This window comes from Lepidochelys kempii, chromosome 2 (assembly GCF_965140285.1).
Source record: "Lepidochelys kempii isolate rLepKem1 chromosome 2, rLepKem1.hap1, whole genome shotgun sequence".
Lineage (NCBI taxonomy): Eukaryota > Metazoa > Chordata > Testudines > Cheloniidae > Lepidochelys > Lepidochelys kempii.
In genome coordinates this window covers 238596540-238618199 of record NC_136381.1, presented here as the reverse complement: position 1 = coordinate 238618199, position 21660 = coordinate 238596540, and the positions used below count along the sequence as shown (strand labels likewise).

The 21660-nt window shown below is 42.8% G+C and overlaps 1 protein-coding gene across 1 annotated transcript; it reads right to left on the bottom strand.

The window, feature by feature from the left end:
• Positions 1 to 12814: 12814 nt before the first annotated feature.
• On the bottom strand, positions 12815 to 13258 carry LOC140906075 (ubiquitin-like FUBI-ribosomal protein eS30 fusion protein). Its single transcript, XM_073329582.1, has one exon. It carries the CDS (start codon positions 13248 to 13250, stop codon positions 12849 to 12851), a length of 402 nt encoding a protein of 133 aa, XP_073185683.1. The 5' UTR covers positions 13251 to 13258; the 3' UTR covers positions 12815 to 12848.
• Positions 13259 to 21660: the final 8402 nt, after the last annotated feature.

Sequence of the window (21660 nt, the reverse complement as noted above, 5' to 3'; positions counted from 1 at the left end):
ACCTTATTTAGTAAATGTTTTGAGACCCATTTGTTAACCAAGAAAAGTCTTTAAGGATTGTAGGTTATTTGGTAGCCCACCGCTTCAGTTAAAGGACAAGCCTAATAAGAGTCCATTGGTCACAGCAAAGGCTCCTAAGAGTGTACTTTTCCCCCCTCTAAGCTTTCTAAAGTGCAAAAAGTTTCCTCGCTAGAAGATAACACTACAAGTCACTACTGAGTGAGGACTATGGTTCATCTCTTCTGAGGCTGTGGAAATAAATATTTTATTTCAGCAATGCACAAGCTAGAGAGGTGAGACATAGGCGCTGACTTCCCCTCTTTTCCATGGGTGCTCACCCTGCCCCCACTCCACCCCTTCCATGAGGCCCTGCCCTCATTCCAACCCCTTCCCCAAAGTCCCCGCACCAACACCACCCCCTCCCTGCCCCTATTCTAACTCCTTCACCAAATCCCGGCCCCGCCTCCTCCCCTGAGTGCGCCACATTCCCGCTACTCACCCACCCACCCAAGCATACAAACAGCTGTTTGGCAGAAGCCGGGAGAGAAACGCTGGGAGGTAGGCGGAGGAGCGGGGACGCGGCGCTCTCAGCCCTGGAGCACCATGGAGTCAGCGCCCATGAGGTGACTCATCAAAGAGGAGGAAGAGATGCTGGGTTCTGTCTTAGCCTGTGAATCCAACGACATGGGATTATTTCCTAGTAATTGTCTCATTCTGGTGCAAATGTAGCTTTTTCTAGAAAGCTGTTGAAAATATCTTTGCTAATGGGATAGAATTGTTCTGTGTTGCCTAAATTGTTGGAATGACACTAATATTAGCTGTAGAAGAATAGGGACAGTTTGGGGCCAAATGTTCAAGGGCAGTGATGGGTACAGAGTAGGTAGCAACATGGAGAAAAGCAATCTTTTCAGAGCCAGGGCACACTGGCTGGTACTGTGGAGGAATTAGTCTATGGTATATCAGGTTTCAGAGTAACAGCCGTGTTAGTCTGTATTCGCAAAAATATGTATGCATCCGATTAAGTGAGCTGTAGCTCACGAAAGCTTATGCTCAAATAAATTGGTTAGTCTCTGGGGTGCCACAAGTACTCCTTTTCTTTCTATGATATGTATAAGCCTTACATTCACCCCCTCACCCTCCCTGTACAGCAGAGGGACTGGGAAGCTAATTATAATCGAGTCAAAATCGGATTTATGTGCTGCCCCCTTGCTCAGGGCTTGTAGCAAAGCCACAAATTCATGATATGATACGACACATGATAAATAAAAAAATGATGGACAATGGAATTTCCTGTCTTCCCTAAATATATCAAAATTTACAAAGATGTTGTCTTATATTTGAATTAACCTTTAATGAGTCATATAATCTTTTAAGTGAGAAAAAATGTTCTGGGCTCAGGTCCTTTTCCCTTATGCTTTAGTTCTGCTTTTCCTCTGCCCTGGTCTACACTAGGACTTTAGGTCGAATTTAGCAGCATTAAATCAATGTAAACCTGCACCCGTCCACAGGATGAAGCCCTTTATTTCGACTTAAAGGGCTCTTAAAATTGATTTCCTTACTCCACCCCTGACAAGTGGATTAGCGCTTAAATCGGCCTTGCCTGCTCGAATTTGGGGTACTGTGGACACAATTCGACGGTATTGGCCTCCGGGAGCTATCCCAGAGTGCTCCATTTTGACTGCTCTGGACAGCACTCTCAACTCAGATGCATTGGCCAGGTAGATAGGAAAAGAACCGCGAACTTTTGAATCTCATTTCCTCTTTGGCCAGCGTGGCAAGCTGCAGGTGAACATGCAGAGCTCATCAGCAGAGGTGACCATGATGGAGTCCCAGAATCTCAAAAGAGCTCCAGCATGGACCGAACGGGAGGTACAAGATCTGATCGCTGTATGGGGAGAGGAATCCGTGCTATCAGAACTCCGTTCCAGTTTTCGAAATGCCAAAACCTTTGTCAAAATCTCCCAGGGCATGAAGGACAGAGGCCATAACAGGGACCCGAAGCAGTGCCGCGTGAAACTGAAGGAGCTGAGGCAAGCCTACCGGAAAACCAGAGAGGCGAACGGCCGCTCCGGGTCAGAGCCCCAAACATGCCACTTCTATGATGAGCTGCATGCCATTTTAGGGGGTTCAGCCACCACTACCCCAGCCGTGTTGTTTGACTCCTTCAATGGAGATGGAGGCAATACGGAAGCAGGTTTTGGGGACGAAGATGATGATGATGAAGATTGATGATGAGGTTGTAGACAGCTCACAGCAAGCAAGCGGAGAAACCGGTTTTCCTGACAGCCAGGAACTGTTTCTTACCCTGGACCTGGAGCCAGTACCCCCCGAACCCACCCAAGGCTGCCTCCTGGACCCAGCAGGCGGAGAAGGGACCTCCGGTGAGTGTACCTTTTAAAATACTATACATGGTTTAAAAGCAAGCATGTGAAAGGATTACTTTGCCCTGGCATTCGCGGCTCTCCTGGATATACTCCCAAAGCCTTTGCAAAAGGTTTCTGGGGAGGGCCACTCCAGGCCAGTAACATGTACTCGAGAATCATTGTACAACAAAGCATTGCAGTGTATGTTTGCTGGCGTTCAAACAACATCCGTTCTTTCTCTCTCTGTGTAATCCTCAGGAGAGTGAGATATAATTCATGGTCACCTGGTTGAAATAGAGTGCTTTTCTTCAGGGGACACTCAGAGGAGCCCATTCCTGCTGTGCTCTTTGCCTGTGGCTAAACAGAAATATTCCCCGCTGTTAGCCACGGGGAGGGTTGAAGGGGTAGCCACGCGGTGGGGGGAGGCAAAATGCGACCTTGTAACGAAAGCACATGTGCTATGTATGTAATGTTAACAGCAAGGTTTACCCTGAAAGAGTGTAGCCACTGTTTTATAAAATGTGTCTTTTTAAATAGCGCTGTCCCTTTTTTTTTTTCTCCACCAGCTGCATGTGTTTCAATGATCACAGGATCTTCTCCTTCCCAGAGGCTAGTGAAGATTAGAAAAAAAAAACGCACTTGCGATGAAATGTTCTCCGAGCTCATGCTGTCCTCCCACACTGACAGAGCACAGACGAATGCGTGGAGGCAAATAATGTCAGAGTGCAGGAAAGCACAAAATGACCGGGAGGAGAGGTGGCGGGCTGAAGACAGGGCTGAAGCTCAAATGTGGCGGCAGTGTGATGAGAGGAGGCAGGATTCAATGCGGAGGCTGCTGGAGGATCAAACCAGTATGCTCCAGTGTATGGTTGAGCTGCAGCAAATGCAGCTGGAGCACAGACTGCCACTACAGCCCCTGTGTAACCAACCGCCCTCCTCCCCAAGTTCCATAGCCTCCACACCCAGTCGCCCAAGAACGCGGTGGGGGGGCCACCGGCCAACCAGCCACTCCACCACAGAGGATTGCCCAAAAAAAAGAAGGCTGGCATTCAATAAATTTTAAAGTTGTCAACTTTTAAAGTGCTGTGCTTAAAGTGCTGTGTGGCATTTTCCTTCCCTCCTCCACCACCCCTCCTGGGCTACCTTGGTAGTCATCCCCCTATTTGTGTGACGAATGAATAAGGAATGCATGAATGTGAAGCAACAATGACTTTATTGCCTCTGCAAGCGGTGATCGAAGGGAGGAGGGGAGGGTGGTTAGCTTACAGGGAAGTAGAGTGAACCAAGGGGTGGGGGGTTTCATCAAGGAGAAACAAACAGAACTTTCACACCGTAGCCTGGCCAGTCATGAAACTGGTTTTCAAAGCTTCTCTGATGCGTACCGCGCCCTCCTGTGCTCTTCTAACCGCCCTAGTGTCTGGCTGCGCGTAACCAGCAGCCAGGCGATTTGCCTCAACCTCCCACCCCGCCATAAACGTCTCCCCCTTACTCTCACAGATATTGTGGAGCACACAGCAAGCAGTAATAACAGTGGGAATATTGGTTTCGCTGAGGTCTAAGCGAGTCAGTAAACTGCGCCAGCGCGCCTTTAAACGTCCAAATGCACATTCTACCACCATTCTGCACTTGCTCAGCCTGTAGTTGAACAGCTCCTGACTACAGTCCAGGCTGCCTGTGTACGGCTTCATGAGCCATGGCATTAAGGGGTAGGCTGGGTCCCCAAGGATACATATAGGCATTTCAACATCCCCAACAGTTACTTTCTGGTCTGGGAATAAAGTCCCTTCCTGCAGCTTTTGAAACAGACCAGAGTTCCTGAATATGCGAGCATCATGTACCTTTCCCGGCCATCCCACGTTGATGTTGGTGAAACGTCCCTTGTGATCCACCAGAGCTTGCAGCACTATTGAAAAGTACCGCTTGCGGTTTATATACTCGGCGGCTTGGTGCTCCGGTGCCAAGATAGGGATATGGGTTCCGTCTATGGCCCCACCACAGTTAGGGAATCCCATTGCAGCAAAGCCATCCACTATGACCTGCACATTTCCCAGGGTCACTACCCTTGATATCAGCAGATCTTTGATTGCGTGGGCTACTTGCATCACAGCAGCCCCAACAGTAGATTTGCCCACTCCAAATTGATTTCCAACTGACCGGTAGCTGTCTGGCGTTACAAGCTTCCACAGGGCTATCGCCACTCGCTTCTCAACTGTGAGGGCTGCTTTCATCTTGGTATTCATGTGCTTCTGGGCAGGGGAAAGCAAGTCACAAAGTTCCATGAAAGTGCCCTTACGCATGCAAAAGTTTCGCAGCCACTGGGAATCGTCCCAGACCTGCAACACTATGCGGTCCCAGCAGTCTGTGCTTGTTTCCCGAGCCCAGAATCGGCGTTCCACAGCATGAACCTGCCCCATTAGCACCATGACGCGTGCATTGGCAGGGCCCATGCTCTCAGAGAAATCTGTGTCCATGTCCTGATCACTCACGTGACCGCGCTGACGTCGCCTCCTCGCCCGGTATCGCTTTGCCAGATTCTGGTGCTGCATATACTGCTGGATAATGCGTGTGGTGTTTAATGTGCTCCTAATTGCCAAAGTGAGCTGAGTGGCCTCCATGCTTGCCTTGGTATGGCGTCCGCACAGAAAAAAGGCGCGGAACTATTGTCTGCCGTTGCTCTGACGGAGGGAGGGGCGACTGACGACACGACTTACAGGGTTGGCTTCAGGGAGTTACAATCAACAAAGGGGGTGGATTTACATCAAGGAGTATTTCAGGCAGGACTTCATGGAGGGTTCCAATAAGAAATGGTGCACCTAAGTTATTGTTCTTATTGGAACAAGGAGGTTAGCCTGGCCTCTGATTGATACATGGCTAGATTTACCTCACTGCACCTTCTCTGTGAGTGACTACAGTGTGACCTAGAGGAATGAGTCCCCTAGACGGGGGAGGAGGCAAATGAGTACAAAACAAATCTGGTTTATTTCTTGTTTTGATCCACTCCATCTATCTTTTACATCTTTGGCTGGCAGCAGACGGTGCAGAAGGACTGCATGCCATCCACATCTCATGGCTGCTCGGCAGAAGATGGTACAGTACGACTGCTAGCAATCCGTATTGCCTGCCTGCTCACCATAAGACGGTTCAATAGGACTGACTGCAGGACTAAAGAGAATGACCTGGTCAAGTCACTCCAAATTTAGTCCCTGCGCCCATGTCTGCCCAGGCGCTCCCAGCCGACGTGGCCAGGCGCACCTCGGACATGACGATGACGGCTACCAATCGTATTGTACCGTCTGCTGCCAGAAGGCAATGGGTTGCTGCTACTGTGTAGCAATGCCGTACCGCGTCTGCCAGCACCCAGGAGACATACGGTGATGGTTACCTGAGCGGGCTCCATGCTTGCCGTGGTATGACGTCTGCACAGGTAACTCAGGAAAAAAGGCGCGAAACGATTGTCTGCCCTTGCTTTCATGGAGGGAGGGAGGGAGGGAACGGGGGCCTGACGATATGTACCCAGAACCACCCACGACAATGTTTTAGCCCCATCAGACATTGGGATCTCAACCCAGAATTCCAATGGGCAGCGGAGACTGCGGGAGCTGTGGGATAGCTACCCACAGTGCAACGCTCCGGAAGTCGACTCTAGTCTCGCTACTGTGGAAGCACTCCGCCGAGTTAATGCACTTAATGCACTTAGAGCATTTTCTGTGGGAACACACACACTCAAATATATAAAACCGATTTCTAAAAAAACGACTTCTATAAATTCAACCTTATTCCGTAGTGTAGACATACCCTCTATCTCTCTCCTTTTTGACTTGCATGTAATAGATTGTAATGTCACCAACTCAGATAAACATTAAACATTTTTTGCAGTGGTCCCTGACAGTGTAACTAAAACCATGGCAATACACAGGAACTGAACCAGTCTGAACTGTAATTGCACAGTAGACTGCAATGGCTCCAGTCCCCTAGCATCAAGCTGAGGTGGACTAACCCGCAATCCTTTTCAGCAAGTACAAAGCTACAGAGAGAACTTGAAGTGGGATTCAGTATAAGGAGTGAAGTCTGGCTCTTCCTTGGTAGAAAGTCCTTTCAACCCCCTTGTGGCTGGATCTGGGCATAATGTTGCTCACCCAGACAGCTGCTGTCCTGTATAGGTGCTTGCATTACCAGTCAAGGCAGCTACTACAAGAGAAGCCCCCTGCTGTGTTTCCACCAGCTTCATTAAAAGTAGTGTATGGGGGAGGACTGACCAGGTAGGCCACATGCTCCTGCTCCTTTCTGACCAGCTATTAGTGGCTTGGGGAAACCTCACTTTCTACCTCTCACCACATACCTGATGGCAGCGACTTCTAGCAGTCAGCAGAGACCTACCAACACAAAACCCAAAGGGCATCTGTGACCCCCCACCTCCTCCAGCTGTCATCTCTGCCTTGGCCTCTCAGCTTCTCTGCTTGCATTCACCTGCTGCAGCCAGAACAAACATGCTGGCAGCCAACCACTTTTCCCATACTCTGCCTTGACGCTGAGAGGGGAAAGGTTCCAGAAACTCTCTCCATTTCAGCACCTCATGGAGGTTATGGTGGTCTCTTCTGTTTGCTGACGTCAAAGGGAAGTTACTCCCATGTCAGTACTGTGATTTAAAACAGAGAATGGCATTAAAACAAAGGAACCTGTTTGTGTCTAATAATAATTTCTAACTCTTCTAGCACTTTTCGGCAGCAGATCTCTAAATTCTTTACAAAGATCAGCATTATTATCTCCATTTTACATATGCATAAACAGGGAGAAGGAGATGAAGTGACTTGGCCAAGGTCACCCAGAAGGCCAGTGGCAGACCCAGGAATAGAATCCAAGTTTCCTGTGTTACAGGCTAGTGCTGTCTCCACACTTCCTCCCCTAGATTACATACGTAATTCGTCACTTTCCATAATTGAACCTAGCTAAAACGATCTCAGCATGGGAGCTGGGGGGAATAAAAGTGAATAGCTATCTACTTCTTGAAAGCAATCCCCTCAAGTGAGCCTTTCAGCACCACATCCTTGCTTCATCATAAAGCCACCCTGAACCTGAGCAGCTCCCCTCTTTCGAAACCTGCTTTCTCCAGTACCATCTGCACAAAAGGGGTTTGGGGGTCTGGCTACATTCTCTATGGGGTGGACCACTGAGGACAGAAAGATCTTTTAATGATGATAATATCCAGTTGACTTTCAACAGCTTAATGACCTAAGTCAGATACCACCTTTCACAGATCAAGCTGGTTGTATCTGGTTTCTATCAGGCCTCTTTTTAAAAAACACTCTAAGCAGTTTTTTTCCTTTTACTGTGAATTCTGGACAGAGATCAAGACCACATGTCACAGGACTCCTCACTAACCACCCAGCTCATCAGCAGCAGGCACCTGGTCTCCACCTGACCAATTACTTTATGGCCAGAAACTTCAAGACAATCTGCGTCCCCCCACATCTGATAATTGAGCTAATGGGAATGAAAGATCAGGGTGGATCAAGAGGGCTGGAGTAGACAGAAGGTAGGTTTGGAACAAGGAGAAGATACTGACTTTAAACAATTGCATTAAAATAAATTTGATATCCACGACATGAGGCATTTGATAGAGGTACTCATCATATATATTTTTAATCAAAATACATTCAGATTCTAAACTGTTCTAGGCACAGACCTGTTATGTCTGTGTAGTGTCTAGCACATTGTGGGCACTGTATAAATAAAAAACAAAACTCCATTTGCAAAGGTAAATCAGTTTCACTCAGTTCAATGGTGGTAAAGTGGAAGAATGTTATAGAAATCATAGAAAACAACTGGGTGGATTAACTTTAAATCACAATTTAAATAAGCAAGCAGGAAATCTCAATTAAAGTCTTTTTAATCTTGATTTGCATTTGTACTTTTTAGCTATTTTCCTAAAGAGAGGTTTGTTCTTATTGATTGGTATAACTTCTAAAACATGTTGATTTGCAATCAAATATCACCTTTACACAAAATTCAATACTTCTCTTTGCCAACAAGAAGGAAACACTTTTATCTATATGCATTTATTTAAGCTTAACATACTTATTCAGATTCTTAATTTTTTCCATTTTTACGTGGGAATATGGTGAATGACTCATTCCTTATTTACTGAATGGTGATTTTTTTTATTAGGGATTTGTCACGCTGCATTTGGTAGGAAATTACCATTTTAATGCATTTTTAATTTAATACCAGTTTACATTTTTTTTTATATTAGTTAAATAAAACTACCTCAAAGGTGCTGGAAACAAACTCCCACTTTTTCCTCTCAAAACATTTTTTTTAATTTAAAACTGATTTATTAAACAATGGAAATATTAACTGCCGTTGGTGAATTGACAAATTGTTTCTGGTCATTATGGACCAGATTTTCAAGGGTGTCTGATGAGATTTTCAGAAATACCCATAGGGGATAGGTACTTCTGAAAATCGGATGAGGCACCCATTTGGATCTTTAGTCACCAAAATACCCTTGAAAATTAGGTCCATTATCTCCAGGTTTTCATCAGTTTTTAATGTTCTCCTACCCGTTTTTTTAGTGATTAGAAGAGGAAAACAAGCTTTCCTACTTTTTCAGCTCTCCAGTCCGTTTCTCAACTTTGCATGAACTAGTTCAAATGAGGAAAATATTCTCTCTGCATCTGCTAGCTAAACTAAAATGAAAAGTAAGAAAGGCATTAAAGGCAAAAACTTCTCTGCAAAACAAACTGAAATAACTTACATTTGGAAAAAATGTAATTACCGCCATTTGCTCCATTGTAAAGACTGAAAATAATATCAAGACTCAAATGCAGTATAAGACATTGTAATGTAACTACTGTATTAAGCTTGAATTGACCTCAAAAGTTAGATGTTACCCACTGGTTTTGTACATATTTAAAAATTAAAAAAAAAAAGCAGCACACTTTAACTCATTAAACCAGAGGTCCCCAAACTGTGGGGCACGCCACCCTATGCGGTTGTGCAGGAATGTTTGGGGGGACGTAGCATAGCAGGGCCTGGGACGGCCCCCATGGGCAAGAGGGAGGGAGCATCACGCAGCCTTGTTCTGTTCCAAGCTGTGCTCTAGCCTCAGCCACAGCCCCAGCTCCCGGCCCTATGCCCAGCCGCAGCCCCACTCCTGGCCCTGGCTCATGGCAGGATGAGGTGCGGACAGGGCTAAGTGGGGGTTTGACCCTAAAATGTTTGGGGACCACTGCATTAAACTCTGAGATGGGCTCATTGATGTAACCTTTTAAAATTTATTTAAATGAATGATCAATTTTAGTGAGTTTAGGCCTTCACATAGCTGGTCATAAATTCAAATTTAAACAGGATTATTCTTTTCAAAACTATGTATCTACTTTAAATAAAAAAAAATTGGATTTTTACACTGGATTTTTTTTTTTAATCTATCTTGGGAAAAAGAATAGGTATCAGCTCTAACCAGAGTTGCATCTTACAGAAAAACATGCTACAGAGCAGGACTTTCAACCTTTCCAGACGACTGTACCCCTTTCAGGAGTCTGATCTGTCTTGCGTACCCCAAGTTTCACTTTACTTAAAAACTACTTGCTTACAACATCAGACATAAAAATACAAAAGTGTCACAGGTCACTATCACTAAAAAATTGCTTCTGTTCTCATATTTGCCATATAACTATAAAATAAATCAATGGGAATATAAATATTGTTCTTACATTTCAGTGTATAGTAGATAGAGCAGTATAAACAAGTCATTGTATGAAATTTTAGTTTGTACGGACTTTGCTAGTGCTTTTTATGTAGCCTGTTGTAAAATGAGGCAAATATCTAGATGAGTTGATGTACCCCATGAAAGACCTCTGAGTACCCCCAGAGGTACACATACCCCTGGTTGAGAACCACTGCTGTAGAGAATCATTTCTAGGTTATAGCAAGAAGATAGGCTATAGAGGGTAGTAAAGCAGACCAGCAAATATGAATGATAGATACAGATCATCCACTTACAAAAAAAAATTGTAGGAAAGTAACTTTCTCTGCCCCGTACTTGGCTAAGATTAAAGAGAAGAAATGTATTGTGTGTTTGTCAATATAAAAGTATGGATGAGTTTGTTGGGGCAAGGAGTGTCTCCTCACTTGTACAGTGCCTAACACAATGGGGGTAACATCCCTTGAGTGTGGCCGCTATGTGACACTGTACTAAAATTTTCAAATATCATCACTGTATTCAGGAACATTCATATTTATTCCATATTTTAATTCACATCTTGTATAGGAAAATAACATAACCCAAATAAAAAATCCCAGTCATGCCACTGGAGCACAGGTAGACTGAAGTGTCACTGAAAAATAGATCATCTACCCATCCTTTTAGTCTTGTTGTACATTGCCTATGCAGCACAGTGTCCCTAAAGCATACTAAGAGATGCTCAGAGTATGTTCACAATAAACCTGTTTCTAAAAGTTACATTAGAGCATCGTATATATTCAGTGTTTTTCTTTGCAATCCCACTCTGTTTTACATGCTCAGATATTCCCAAATGAAGTGCACAAGACATAAAACATTCCACGTGCCCTCATCTGCAAAGAGGAAGGGGAAGCAATTAAAAGTTTGCATGCTGTGAAATCTCTAGGCACCAACAGTTTCTGCATAGAACTTTATAACATTTTAAAGAACAATTGGTTTTTCCCTGTCTGGGGTGATGAATGCAAGGCTACTTGTCTTTTTGAAGGAGGGCTACATCTTAGTCATTCTCAAACATGCTAAAAGCCTGCTGCTTTTCGTATGGGCTTCTGTCTCCTGAACTGAGATCAAGGTCCTGGCAACAAATTGCATCTCACAGGCTGGTGAAAGTTCTGTCCACCTTTACAGGCGTGCCTCAGTGAGACATTGTAAAGGAGAGACAGGCTTCTGATAATATAATGTCAAGCTGTGTCTGAGGCGGTGGGTTGGCTCCTGGGCTCAGTTTAACAGGAGTAAAAATATTAATTACATGCTTTGACCTGATTCAAATAGGGCAACATGTGAATGCCCTCCCCTCAACCTTTACATTGTTGGGTAGGGGAGACTGTACTCATCCTCCTGAAAGGTGCGTGTCAGAGGAAATGGGATCAAACCTCTTAAGAAGTGTCCGTTCCAGACAGGAAGAAACAAAAGCTGCTCCATGTGAGCATTGCTTTTTGTCTTTACGCGGCCAACTCCATCATGCAAATTCTGAAATAAAGTAGCCACTAAAGGGAAGGGAGAGATAAATGTGCTGTTTGCTGCTGATTACAATGCAATTATTCTCCTATCATTGTACACAAGCACTGTTGTGTGGAATTATTTCAGGGCACAAGGTAAAACATATTGTAAATTTGAAACCTGAATTCTGTTCTCAGAAATGTTTCATTTAAAGCTCTGTTTTTATTTTGGATGGGCGTGAAAAGAAAGTGCATTTAATGGTGCTTTTATACCCATGAGACTCAGCTGTATACATTTGTCAACAAAAACTAGTTTTCACTCGATTAGTAGAACAGCAATTTACTACACTAGTAAATATGGAATGAAGCTTGACTTTAATGTGGCCTTTTTTATCTATTTATTGCAGCATGTATGGTTTATAGTTTCAGATGTTAGTGAAGTCAGTAATGTCCAGACACAATGAGGTGTAATAAGGATGGAGTTAAGGCATTAACTTGCTTCCGTGAGGTTTAAATTAGATCCTTCATTGTTACTTTGATATGTAGATTTGTTTTAAATAACCTTTGCATCTGGCTGTTTGGCAGGGATGTGCTGCCAAGCATTTTAACAATGGGTCCCTCAAATTTTCTACCTGGGTTAGCGATATAGGGCACGTTTCCTGGGTAAAACACTCTTTCCAACACTTCCCAAAAACTTCATTCGCTCTGTGACAGGTTGGACCCCCCTTCTGGGATGTCACCTGATGTACTGGGTTTCACTGAGCCACCCCTGCTCAATCAGCCTGGGTTGCCTCTGCCTGCTTTGCTGAATTAGGCTCTCTGGCCTCTTGCAGTGCACACACAGGGCCACAGCCCACTGCAGACAGACTGAAGTCAGCTTTGTGTGAGAGGACTCCCCCAGCACTCCTCTTTTTGGGAGATAAACCCAAAATAATACTGTCTTGCACTGTACAGAAAAATCTGTGTAGCGTAAGCTCATAAAAAATCCACCCTCTTCCTCAATGTGAAGAGAGATGGGCACGCTTCTTGCCCCCTCCCAGTTAGAAATTGCATAAACTGGAATGCATTCTTCTTATAAACAAGAAATAAGTTTATTAACTACCAAAGGTGGATTTTAAGTGAATATAAGAGATAACAGACAGAACAAAGCAGATTACTAAGCAAATGAAAGCGAACATGCAAACTAAGCTAGTTTCATTAAAGAAATTGGTTATAAATAGTATTTCTCACCCTTGCTGTTGTTGCAGGCAGGTTACAGAATTTTTTTTCCCCCAGGTGACATCTGCTTTATTGGGTGAGGTGTGCCATTTAGGAGTTAGCATAGGGGCCCTTCTTCTTGCCAAAGCCCAGCACAATATTGACAAAGTGCCTGTTGTACTGCATGCGTCTCTTGGCATGGCCAGTTTTCTTCTTCTTCTTCTCTTGCTTGGCAACCTTGGGAGTCTGGTCTCCCACCTTCCCAGCACAAGCCAGCGAGCCATGGACCTTACCACCCAGCACGCGAGCAGCCACCTCCAAGGTGGTAAGCTCGCTGATGCCACATTGCCTAATGAGAGATCCATCCTCCAAGGGAGTTCCACCCAAGAGAACCATCTGATCCTCAGGTGCAATGCCCTCCAGGGACTCAATGCGAGCCTTAATGTGAGTGACTGTTTCCTGTCCAGACACCTCAAGGGTGTGCAGGTTCTGAGTACAGATGAACAGCTGCATGGTTCCAGCTACGCAGGAAACACTGCCACCATACAGGATGGAGCCGGAAAGAGAAAGAAAGTCTTGAAAGTCAGTTGCACTGGTCTCCCTCTTGAGACCTCAGGTATTATTACAGTAATCACAAGCTAGACGCCTTTCCAGCTTGGGCTCAACCCTTCTCCCCACAGTTCTCTTGCTTCCAGGTCTTTTTTCAGTGTCTCTTAGGGTGGGGAGGCAGAGGAGAACCATGATGATGTCACTCCCCTCTTATATAGCTCTTGTGTAAGGCGGGAACCCTTTGTCTTCTAGCGGAAAACCATTGGTATTCCAAAAGGGTAAGAGGGGTATCCAGTACTAGGTGACTTGGACCCAAGTCTCACAGGCTGTCTCCAGAGTCCAAAGGAAGACCAAGCTTTTTCACAGTCCATTGTCTCTACTAATGACCCATTAGGCCTGTCTGGCTTTTGCACTGTTGTACCTGAAGCGCTGGTTGGGGGTGATACCCAAAGTAACACATTTGAAATACAGATACATAGTTAACAGTCCTACCTTCAGATACAGAAATGATACAGGCATACAAATTGGATAATCACATTCAGTAAATCATAACCTTTCCAATGATATCTCATATGAGCCATCTTGCATAACTTATATCTGTTATGTCATATTCATATCATAAGCATATTTCTATAAATAATATGAAGTGAAACATCACACACTCCATACTCCTCCAGACTTAACAAGGGCTGTAGGCATCCCAGGAATTGGGTTAAAGTCTGAATGAAAGGTATAAGAAAAGCCAATAAACCAGTAACTACCCACTCAATAATGTTGTTCCCCTCTTTCCCCCAGAAGGTAGGTTGAGCTAACTAAGAAGTTCTTAGTCAATGGACTGCCACATATGTAGGCATAAAAGGCATCTTTCCTTTTCTGGGTAAGACTATTTCCTGCCTTTACCAGCCAGGAGAGACTCTAAGTATTGTACAGGATCAGTTATTAACATTCAATCGATGCTTCAGCCACTTTCCCAAACACTGTCTTCCCCAGAGTTCATCAGGGAGGTGTCATCTTGCAGATGCTGGTAGAGAGCAGATGACTAAATAAACCAAGACAACAAATACAACACAATAGTGGCCTAATGTTGGTAACCCTGAAAATCTCTCTGTTTATGTTCTGTGGAAATGTAAATAGAAGGAAACAGATTATCAATACACTGTCAAAGCTATTCTAGAGCGGTGGTTCTCAAAGCCGGTCCTCCGCTTGTTCAGGAAAAGCCCCTGGCGCACCGGGCTGGTTTGTTTACCTGCCATGTCCGCAGATTCGGCTGATGACAGCCCCACTGGCCTGGAGCAGTGAACCGTGGCCAGTGGGAGCCGCGATCAACCGAACCTGCAGACGCAGCAAGTAAACAAACCGGCCAGGGGCTTTCCCTGAACAAGCGGTGGACCGGCTTTGAGAACCACTGTTCTAGAGCACAAAGTTGAAAGTGATCATTTTCCTTGTAGAGAAGAAAGCTAAAGCAGAGTTTAACTTCATAAATTGTATCTTAAAAGTGGCTTAAAGCATTTTTTTATAAACTGCATAAATCTAGTCAAAGTGGTAAGAAAAGTGTTGGATTGCAATTTAAATGTCATTTGCTTCTAACTTTATATGAAGTATGGTGGTGGTAAAACATTATGGTTGTTATTTCAAAAGTTTACAACTGAACATTGACTTAATACAGATTTGAAACTTTACTATGCAGAAGAAAAATACTGCTTTTAACCATCTTAATTAAATGAAATACGCACAGAAATAGTTTCTTTACCTTGTCAGTTTTTTTTAAAACTTTTCCTTTATATTTTTAGTAGTTTACATTTATTGGTACTGTATTAGGGTTGTTTTTGGGGTTTTTTTTCTGTCTCTGCTGCTGCCTGGTTGCATACTTCCAGTTCCAAATGAGGCGTGTGGTTGACCAGTCAGTTTGTAACTGCTATTCTACTGTATTTTGTATGTACTGATTTAAATAATATTGTCACCTTTTAATAATAATGTGATAATCCAAGTGATTATTTAAAATAAAGGACAACGACCTTCTAACTGTGCCCCAAACTCATTAATACTATGAGTACCTTCTGGATATACAGCATATATTGTGTGTATATATACTAAATAAACTTTGCTTACACCAGTGGTTCTCAAACTTTTGTATTGGTGTCCCCTTTCACATAGCAAGCCTGAGTGCAGCCCCCCCCTTATAAATTAAAAACATTTTGATATATTTAACAGCATTATAAATGCTGGAGGCAAAGCTGGATTTGGGGTTGAGGCTGACAGCTTGCAAACACCCCCCCCATATAATCGCCTCATGACCCCTTGAGGGGTCCCGACCCCCAGTTTGAGAACTTCTGGCTTACACAGTCCACATGTATCCTTTTGCTCCCTTGGAAAAAAACAAGTCATTAAAATATTTTGAGATAAATTAACTATCAAGTTAAATGAGATCGTTAGATTCAATACATGTGAATATAGCAGTTGTTGAGTATTGTGATTATAATGGAAACCTAAATGATCAACAGCTGCTTTAACACCACTATAAAGAAACCTGATGACACTTGTATGTTCTAGCTAAGCTCTTCCTTCTCAAACGTGTATCTTTTCATGTCACCATCCTTACTTTGGCAGTTTTGTTGGGAATTTAAAGTGTAGGAAGACTACTGGTTTGGAATGCTATTCCCTTGAAGAAGGCAATTGTATTGTTGGCAAGAGAAGGAGAAATGGATAGCTAATCAGGGGGCAAAGATGGTTGTAACTGCTATCTCTGGGGTCTATTGTCACTAGCCCTATATAATTGTACAGGGGAGTAAGCCCCTCTCTGACCCCCTACTTTGTGGCTGTGTTAGGGCTACCTATCCCTTGAGTCTTCAACCCGCATATAGCACAGAGGCTTCTGCTTGCCCTAAGGACAAGAACAAGGAACACAGAGGGTTGTGGCTGAAGCTGACTGGGCATGCAGGAGGAACTACACTGCACCTCTTCAAGAGTTGCAGTAAACCACTTCCCTTAATCTCACTCCCTGAGGAGCAAGGGGGGAATTGTGCCACTGAATAAGAATTCCTACTCAGAGGGCAGTGCCGCTAACATCCCACCCTAACACAGAGCTGTGTCCGAGGAGTGGGCTTTTCAAAAGTGCCTAAAGTGGTTATAGAGGACAAGTCTGACTGCAAATGGACCTTGTGCTCCTGTTGTCTACTTGCATGATTTTAGCACAAGTCTTGTAGTTTTTGGTGTATTTCTGATAGCCCCAACTCCTGGAATCAAAAGAATCACAGCTTTCATTCTTTTTTATTATTATTCTTTAAGGTAAGTTTCTAGACATCATGGTTGCAGAGAAAAGATTGCAGACATGAAGCAAGTGAACCCTAAATGCTCAGAAAACAGAAGGCAAATAAAAAGAACCCCAAATGCATTATTTAAAAAGGTTTTTTGAGCCAATCTCATGATTTTTGGATACTTGAGGTTGGCAATACAGAGTTCATGCAAAAATCCCACCCAAGGGTACACTCTAGCCCTGTATGTCTAAGTATCTCTTTACCAAAGTGCACTTGAATGTTAGAGCTAGAAATGTTATGGTTTAGACATTTTATATGAATGACCTGAATCTCCTTTTCTCCAGGTGTAAAACCTCCACCCTGGCCCCTGTAGAGATTCCTAGTTACTGAATTACAAATTGGTTCAAGACATGTGGCTGTAGGGCAGGGATATGGAATTTCTTCACTATAAAGCATTAGATTGATTTGGCATTCTCACAGAGCAACATGTGGGTATAAGATTGGGGTCTTCAGCTGGCACGCATTTGAAGCATCATGGCAATAAAGAACTCAGAAAGAGGGAGGGCCCTCACATAAGTCTACCACTGCCTTTGTGGTGTTCATGAGCTCCTGAGGGAGTTGTACCCAGCCCTCCTCCTAGAATAACTGTCACTGTGACATGACCCTTGTAAGAAGGGAGGGTGGGAAAGGACCCATAAAAAGTGAGAAACCAGGAGTTTCCCTGCTATAAGAGAGGTTAGCACATAATTTTTGCCAAACTTCATGACTTATTTAACCAACTGAAATGCAAATATGAAAGCTCAAGACTACTACTAAATGGGAAGGTAGTTGAGCGAGAACATTATCTAATATTTGGGGAGCTTTCTTTAGAATCAGCAACACCAAAAAATGATCATACCATTGTGACATTTCTCAGGGTGCAACCTGAACAGTTGAATAGCTCTGTCCTCTCAACCCTCCGACCTGGGGTGCCTGTCACACTGCTTTACTGTGAGAACAATCATCCTGGCCTGTTCACACACAGCCTCTAGCACAGGGGTGGGCAAATTTTTTGGCCTGAAGGCCACATTTGGAAATAAAAATTGCATAGTGGGCCATGAATGCTCACAAAAGTGGGGTTGGGGTGCAGGAGGGGGTGAGAGCTCTGGTTGGGGGTGCGGGCTCTAGGGTGGAGCCAGAAATGAGGAATGTTTTTGTAACTTAAGGAAATTAATCTTACATCATTTCAATCTTTCTCTGTGTGTGTCCCTCTCATTTTGGGTATTTGTTTGAGAGTTCGGTGTTTGACTCCAAAATATTTATACTTCCCACCCCACAAAACAAGAACTAGAGACAGTTGTCCTGGCTTAGGTCAGTAGGCTGTATTTAAAACACTTCTTCTAAAATTTTTATCTAATTTAAAGGAACATCACCAAGTCCTTCCCACTCCATCCCCAATTGTTTGTAATGTCTTCTTAGAAGCTTTAAAATGAAATGCCCTTACCTATATTTCATGTTCCTTTAAAATTCTGAAAACACTGACAGGATCAGATTCTGATCTCTGTTCTGACAGTTAAATTTTGGAATAATTTCACTGACTTCAGATGAGTCACTCCTGCTGGTGTAACTGAGTGCAGAGCAGTCACCTGCTTCTTACCTCCTGTCTCTTGCAGAGTAGAAGCCAACATTGTTCTATTTTATTCACTTCTTTGTGAGCCAGCAGGACTTGAACTGAAGCAGCAATGAGAGGAACAGTTTTCCTCATTAAAATAATAAAAATACAAATATGAAATAGGGTTCCACTTTGGAAATGTTTACCATTGGAGCCCATGCATCGACACCATAAACGTCAGCATAGAGCTGGGAATGGGGCTTCTTAATTCACACGTGCTCCCTCTACTGGTTCTGCAGCAGCAAAATATAACAGGCTGGATATTCTGTGTGCTACATTCTGTAAACACTGAATATTGTTTATTAATTCTCGATAAAAGTACGAATGTATATTCTGAATTCAGATGGCATTTCCCACAGATTGTAGTAATTTCCAGGTAGTTAACATTTAAGTTCTAGACTTTAAAGTAGCATTAATAAAGTCCTATGGAACAAAACCCTGGGGTCCTTACTCAACTTTTACTCAAAAGTTTAAGAGGAGTTTTGAACAAGTAAAAACCAAATAAATGCCTCATAATTTTATAAATTTATAGATTTATAAAATGTCCCTTTAGCAGGTGCACTGTGGTACTGAATGGTTTGGTCGGTCTGCCTGAAACTAATTTTTTTCGAGGTGTAAAAGCTGCTGTTGGTACACGTTTAACAGCTTCTTTTGCTTAGTTCCTTTCCTGTTGTATTGGGTTTTTTTTATTACTTTTAGGAAAGGTTTAAATAAGAGATTACTGAAAATTTCATAGTTAAATAAAAATATTATCAGATATCCTTTATCATGCTTGTCCTTCATATCTTTATGGCAAAATACAATGTGTTCCAGATAAGATACAATGAATATTGGAAATTACATTTTAAAATGTAGTTTATATACAATCAGCCTTTTAAATAAGGGAATATTAGCAATTCTGTCTCATGGGCTTCTGCAATACATAAGCATCAAGAACCAGATTTTCAAAGGTGCTCAGCACCCAACACTTCTCACAGTGATGCTTGTGACAGAGATAGCAATTTCCTGCAATATCCTTGATATACCTTATCATATTAAGCTTACATATTATTGTGGGCTGGAACTGTATGTAACCTCTCCAGGGGAGAGATGAAACAGATGTGAGGCCTGGGAGCTCAAAAGACTTCACTGAAATTATGTCAAATAAGTATGGACTTCTGGGAACCTAAATGTTAAGTGGATTTCCTGGGGAATCCCTGCAAATTCCCCAACTCTGGTTATGTAAAAACCCAGCCTTTTGAAAACTACATCCTAAGGAAAGAATCTCTGTCTGCTGATTTCCTGGTACAGAACGCCACGATCAAAGCCCCAAATTGTACAAAGAAATGGCTGATCTGTCCAGGCTGGGTTCTGGATTTAAGATGGATGAACTTGTAACCATGGGGAAAACCCAGTTGTGGGTTTTGAAGGACTGAAACCTACCAGAGCCCTAGGCTGGAGTTGCAGGTGACCTCTGTTAAGCTTTTTAGCATGCATGTAGATTCTCTTATTGTCTTCATAGGTTCTTTCTGTAATGCTTTTACATTAAGAATAAACATGCTTGCTGTTACATTCTGGGGTGCAATCCAGACCAGTGAGGGGTTGTGTCACTATCTGCCCTGAAACCTGGGTTGCCTCACAAATAGGGCTGTCAATTAATCGCAGTTAACTCACGTGATTAACTAAAAAAAATTAATCACAGTTTTAATTGCACTGTTAAACAATAGAATACTCATTGAAATTTATTAAATATTTTTGGATGTTTTTCTACATTTTCAAATATATTGATTTCACTTATAACATAGAATACAAAGTGTACGGTGCTCAATTTATTTTATTATTTTTAATATTTGCACTGTAAAAATGATAAAATAAACAGTATTTTTCAATTCACCTCATACAATATCATAATGCAATCTCTTCATCGTGAAAGTGCAACTTACAAATGTTACATAACTACACTCAAAAACAAAACAATGTTAATCTTTACAGCCTACAAGTCCACTGAGTCCTTCTCCTTGTTCAGCCAATCACTGTTCTCACTTTCAGGTGACATTGTAAACAAGAAGCATTATCTCCTGCAAATGTAAACAAACATGTTTGTCTGAGTGACTGACTGAACAAGAAGTAGGATTGGGTGGACTTGTAGGCTCTAAAGTTTTACAGTGTTTGATTTTTGAATGCAATTATTTTTGTACATAATTCTACATTTGTAAGTTCACCTTTCATGATAAAGAGATTGTATTACAGTACTTGTATGAGGTTAATTGAAAAATATTGTCTTTTGTTTTTGTAGCACAAATATTTGTAATAAAAAATAAATATAGTGAGCACTGTACACTTTGTGTTCTGTGTTGTAATTGAAATCAATATATTTGAAAATGTAGAAAAGTATTATCCAAAAGTATTTAAATAAATGGTATTCTATTATTGTTCAATCGCACGATTAATCGCGATTAATTTTTTTAATCGCTTGACAGCCCAACTCACAATGCTTTGCTGTTGTAGCTCCCAATCTGGGCTACTCACAAACAGCCAAAGAGCATGCAGGTCACATCCCGAGTATCTGTGTATAGCTGCAGTGCCGGTCCAACAACTCTGATCCCAGCAGCCTATCAGCAACACACCAGTCACACTCTGGTTTCCAGCACCCTGTGTTACTACTTGCAAGGTGACCCCAACACACTCGGAATCCTGAATTTTCCCCAAAATGTGAGCTCTGCACTGTCCAGCCCTCTCCCGGACAATTCAGATCTTATAGATCTGTTGCCCCTGTAAGAAGTCAATATCCAAGAGTTTGCTACTTTAACTGAAGTTACCCAAACAGTTCAGTTTAACCACATCACTGCATTAGTTCTGATTCAAGAATAAAACAAGTTTATTTAACCACAAAGAGATGTACTCACTTAATCTAAGTATAATCTATTAAAGTCAGAAATGGTTATGAAAGAAATAAAGATAAAATGCTTTCTCGTAGCAAATTTAGCCAATGAGGCTTGGTTCAAAGTAAAATCCTTACCATAGGTGCCCACCATTGTTGCTAACCAAATTTTCATGTCAGGATCCATCACAAAGTCAAAAGGCTGGTTCCTTTGTCTTCTTAGATGAAAGAGAGAGAGGTAGAGAGGTTCCGTGGGGTGTTTTTTGCTCCTCATTTTTATAGTCCAGTTCCCCTTTGTAGTGGATTCTTCTGAAGATTACCCTTCAAGGCTAAGTTTATTCAAACCATACAGAAAGTGACATGGACACTGGGGATCAAGATGGCCACATGCTCTTTCTTCTGCCATGTATGCTGAGATGCAGATTTTCCTTGTCTCCTTCTTGCCTTCTCAAGGATCCTGTTTACTACTTATATGTAAATTGTGGTAAACACATTCCTTTGGGCTTGGCTACACTTGCAGATGTAGAGCACTAGGAGTTAAACCAGCCTTCGGAGACCGCAGCAGGGAAAACGCTGCAGTGTGTTTACAGTGTCAGCTGCAAGCGCACT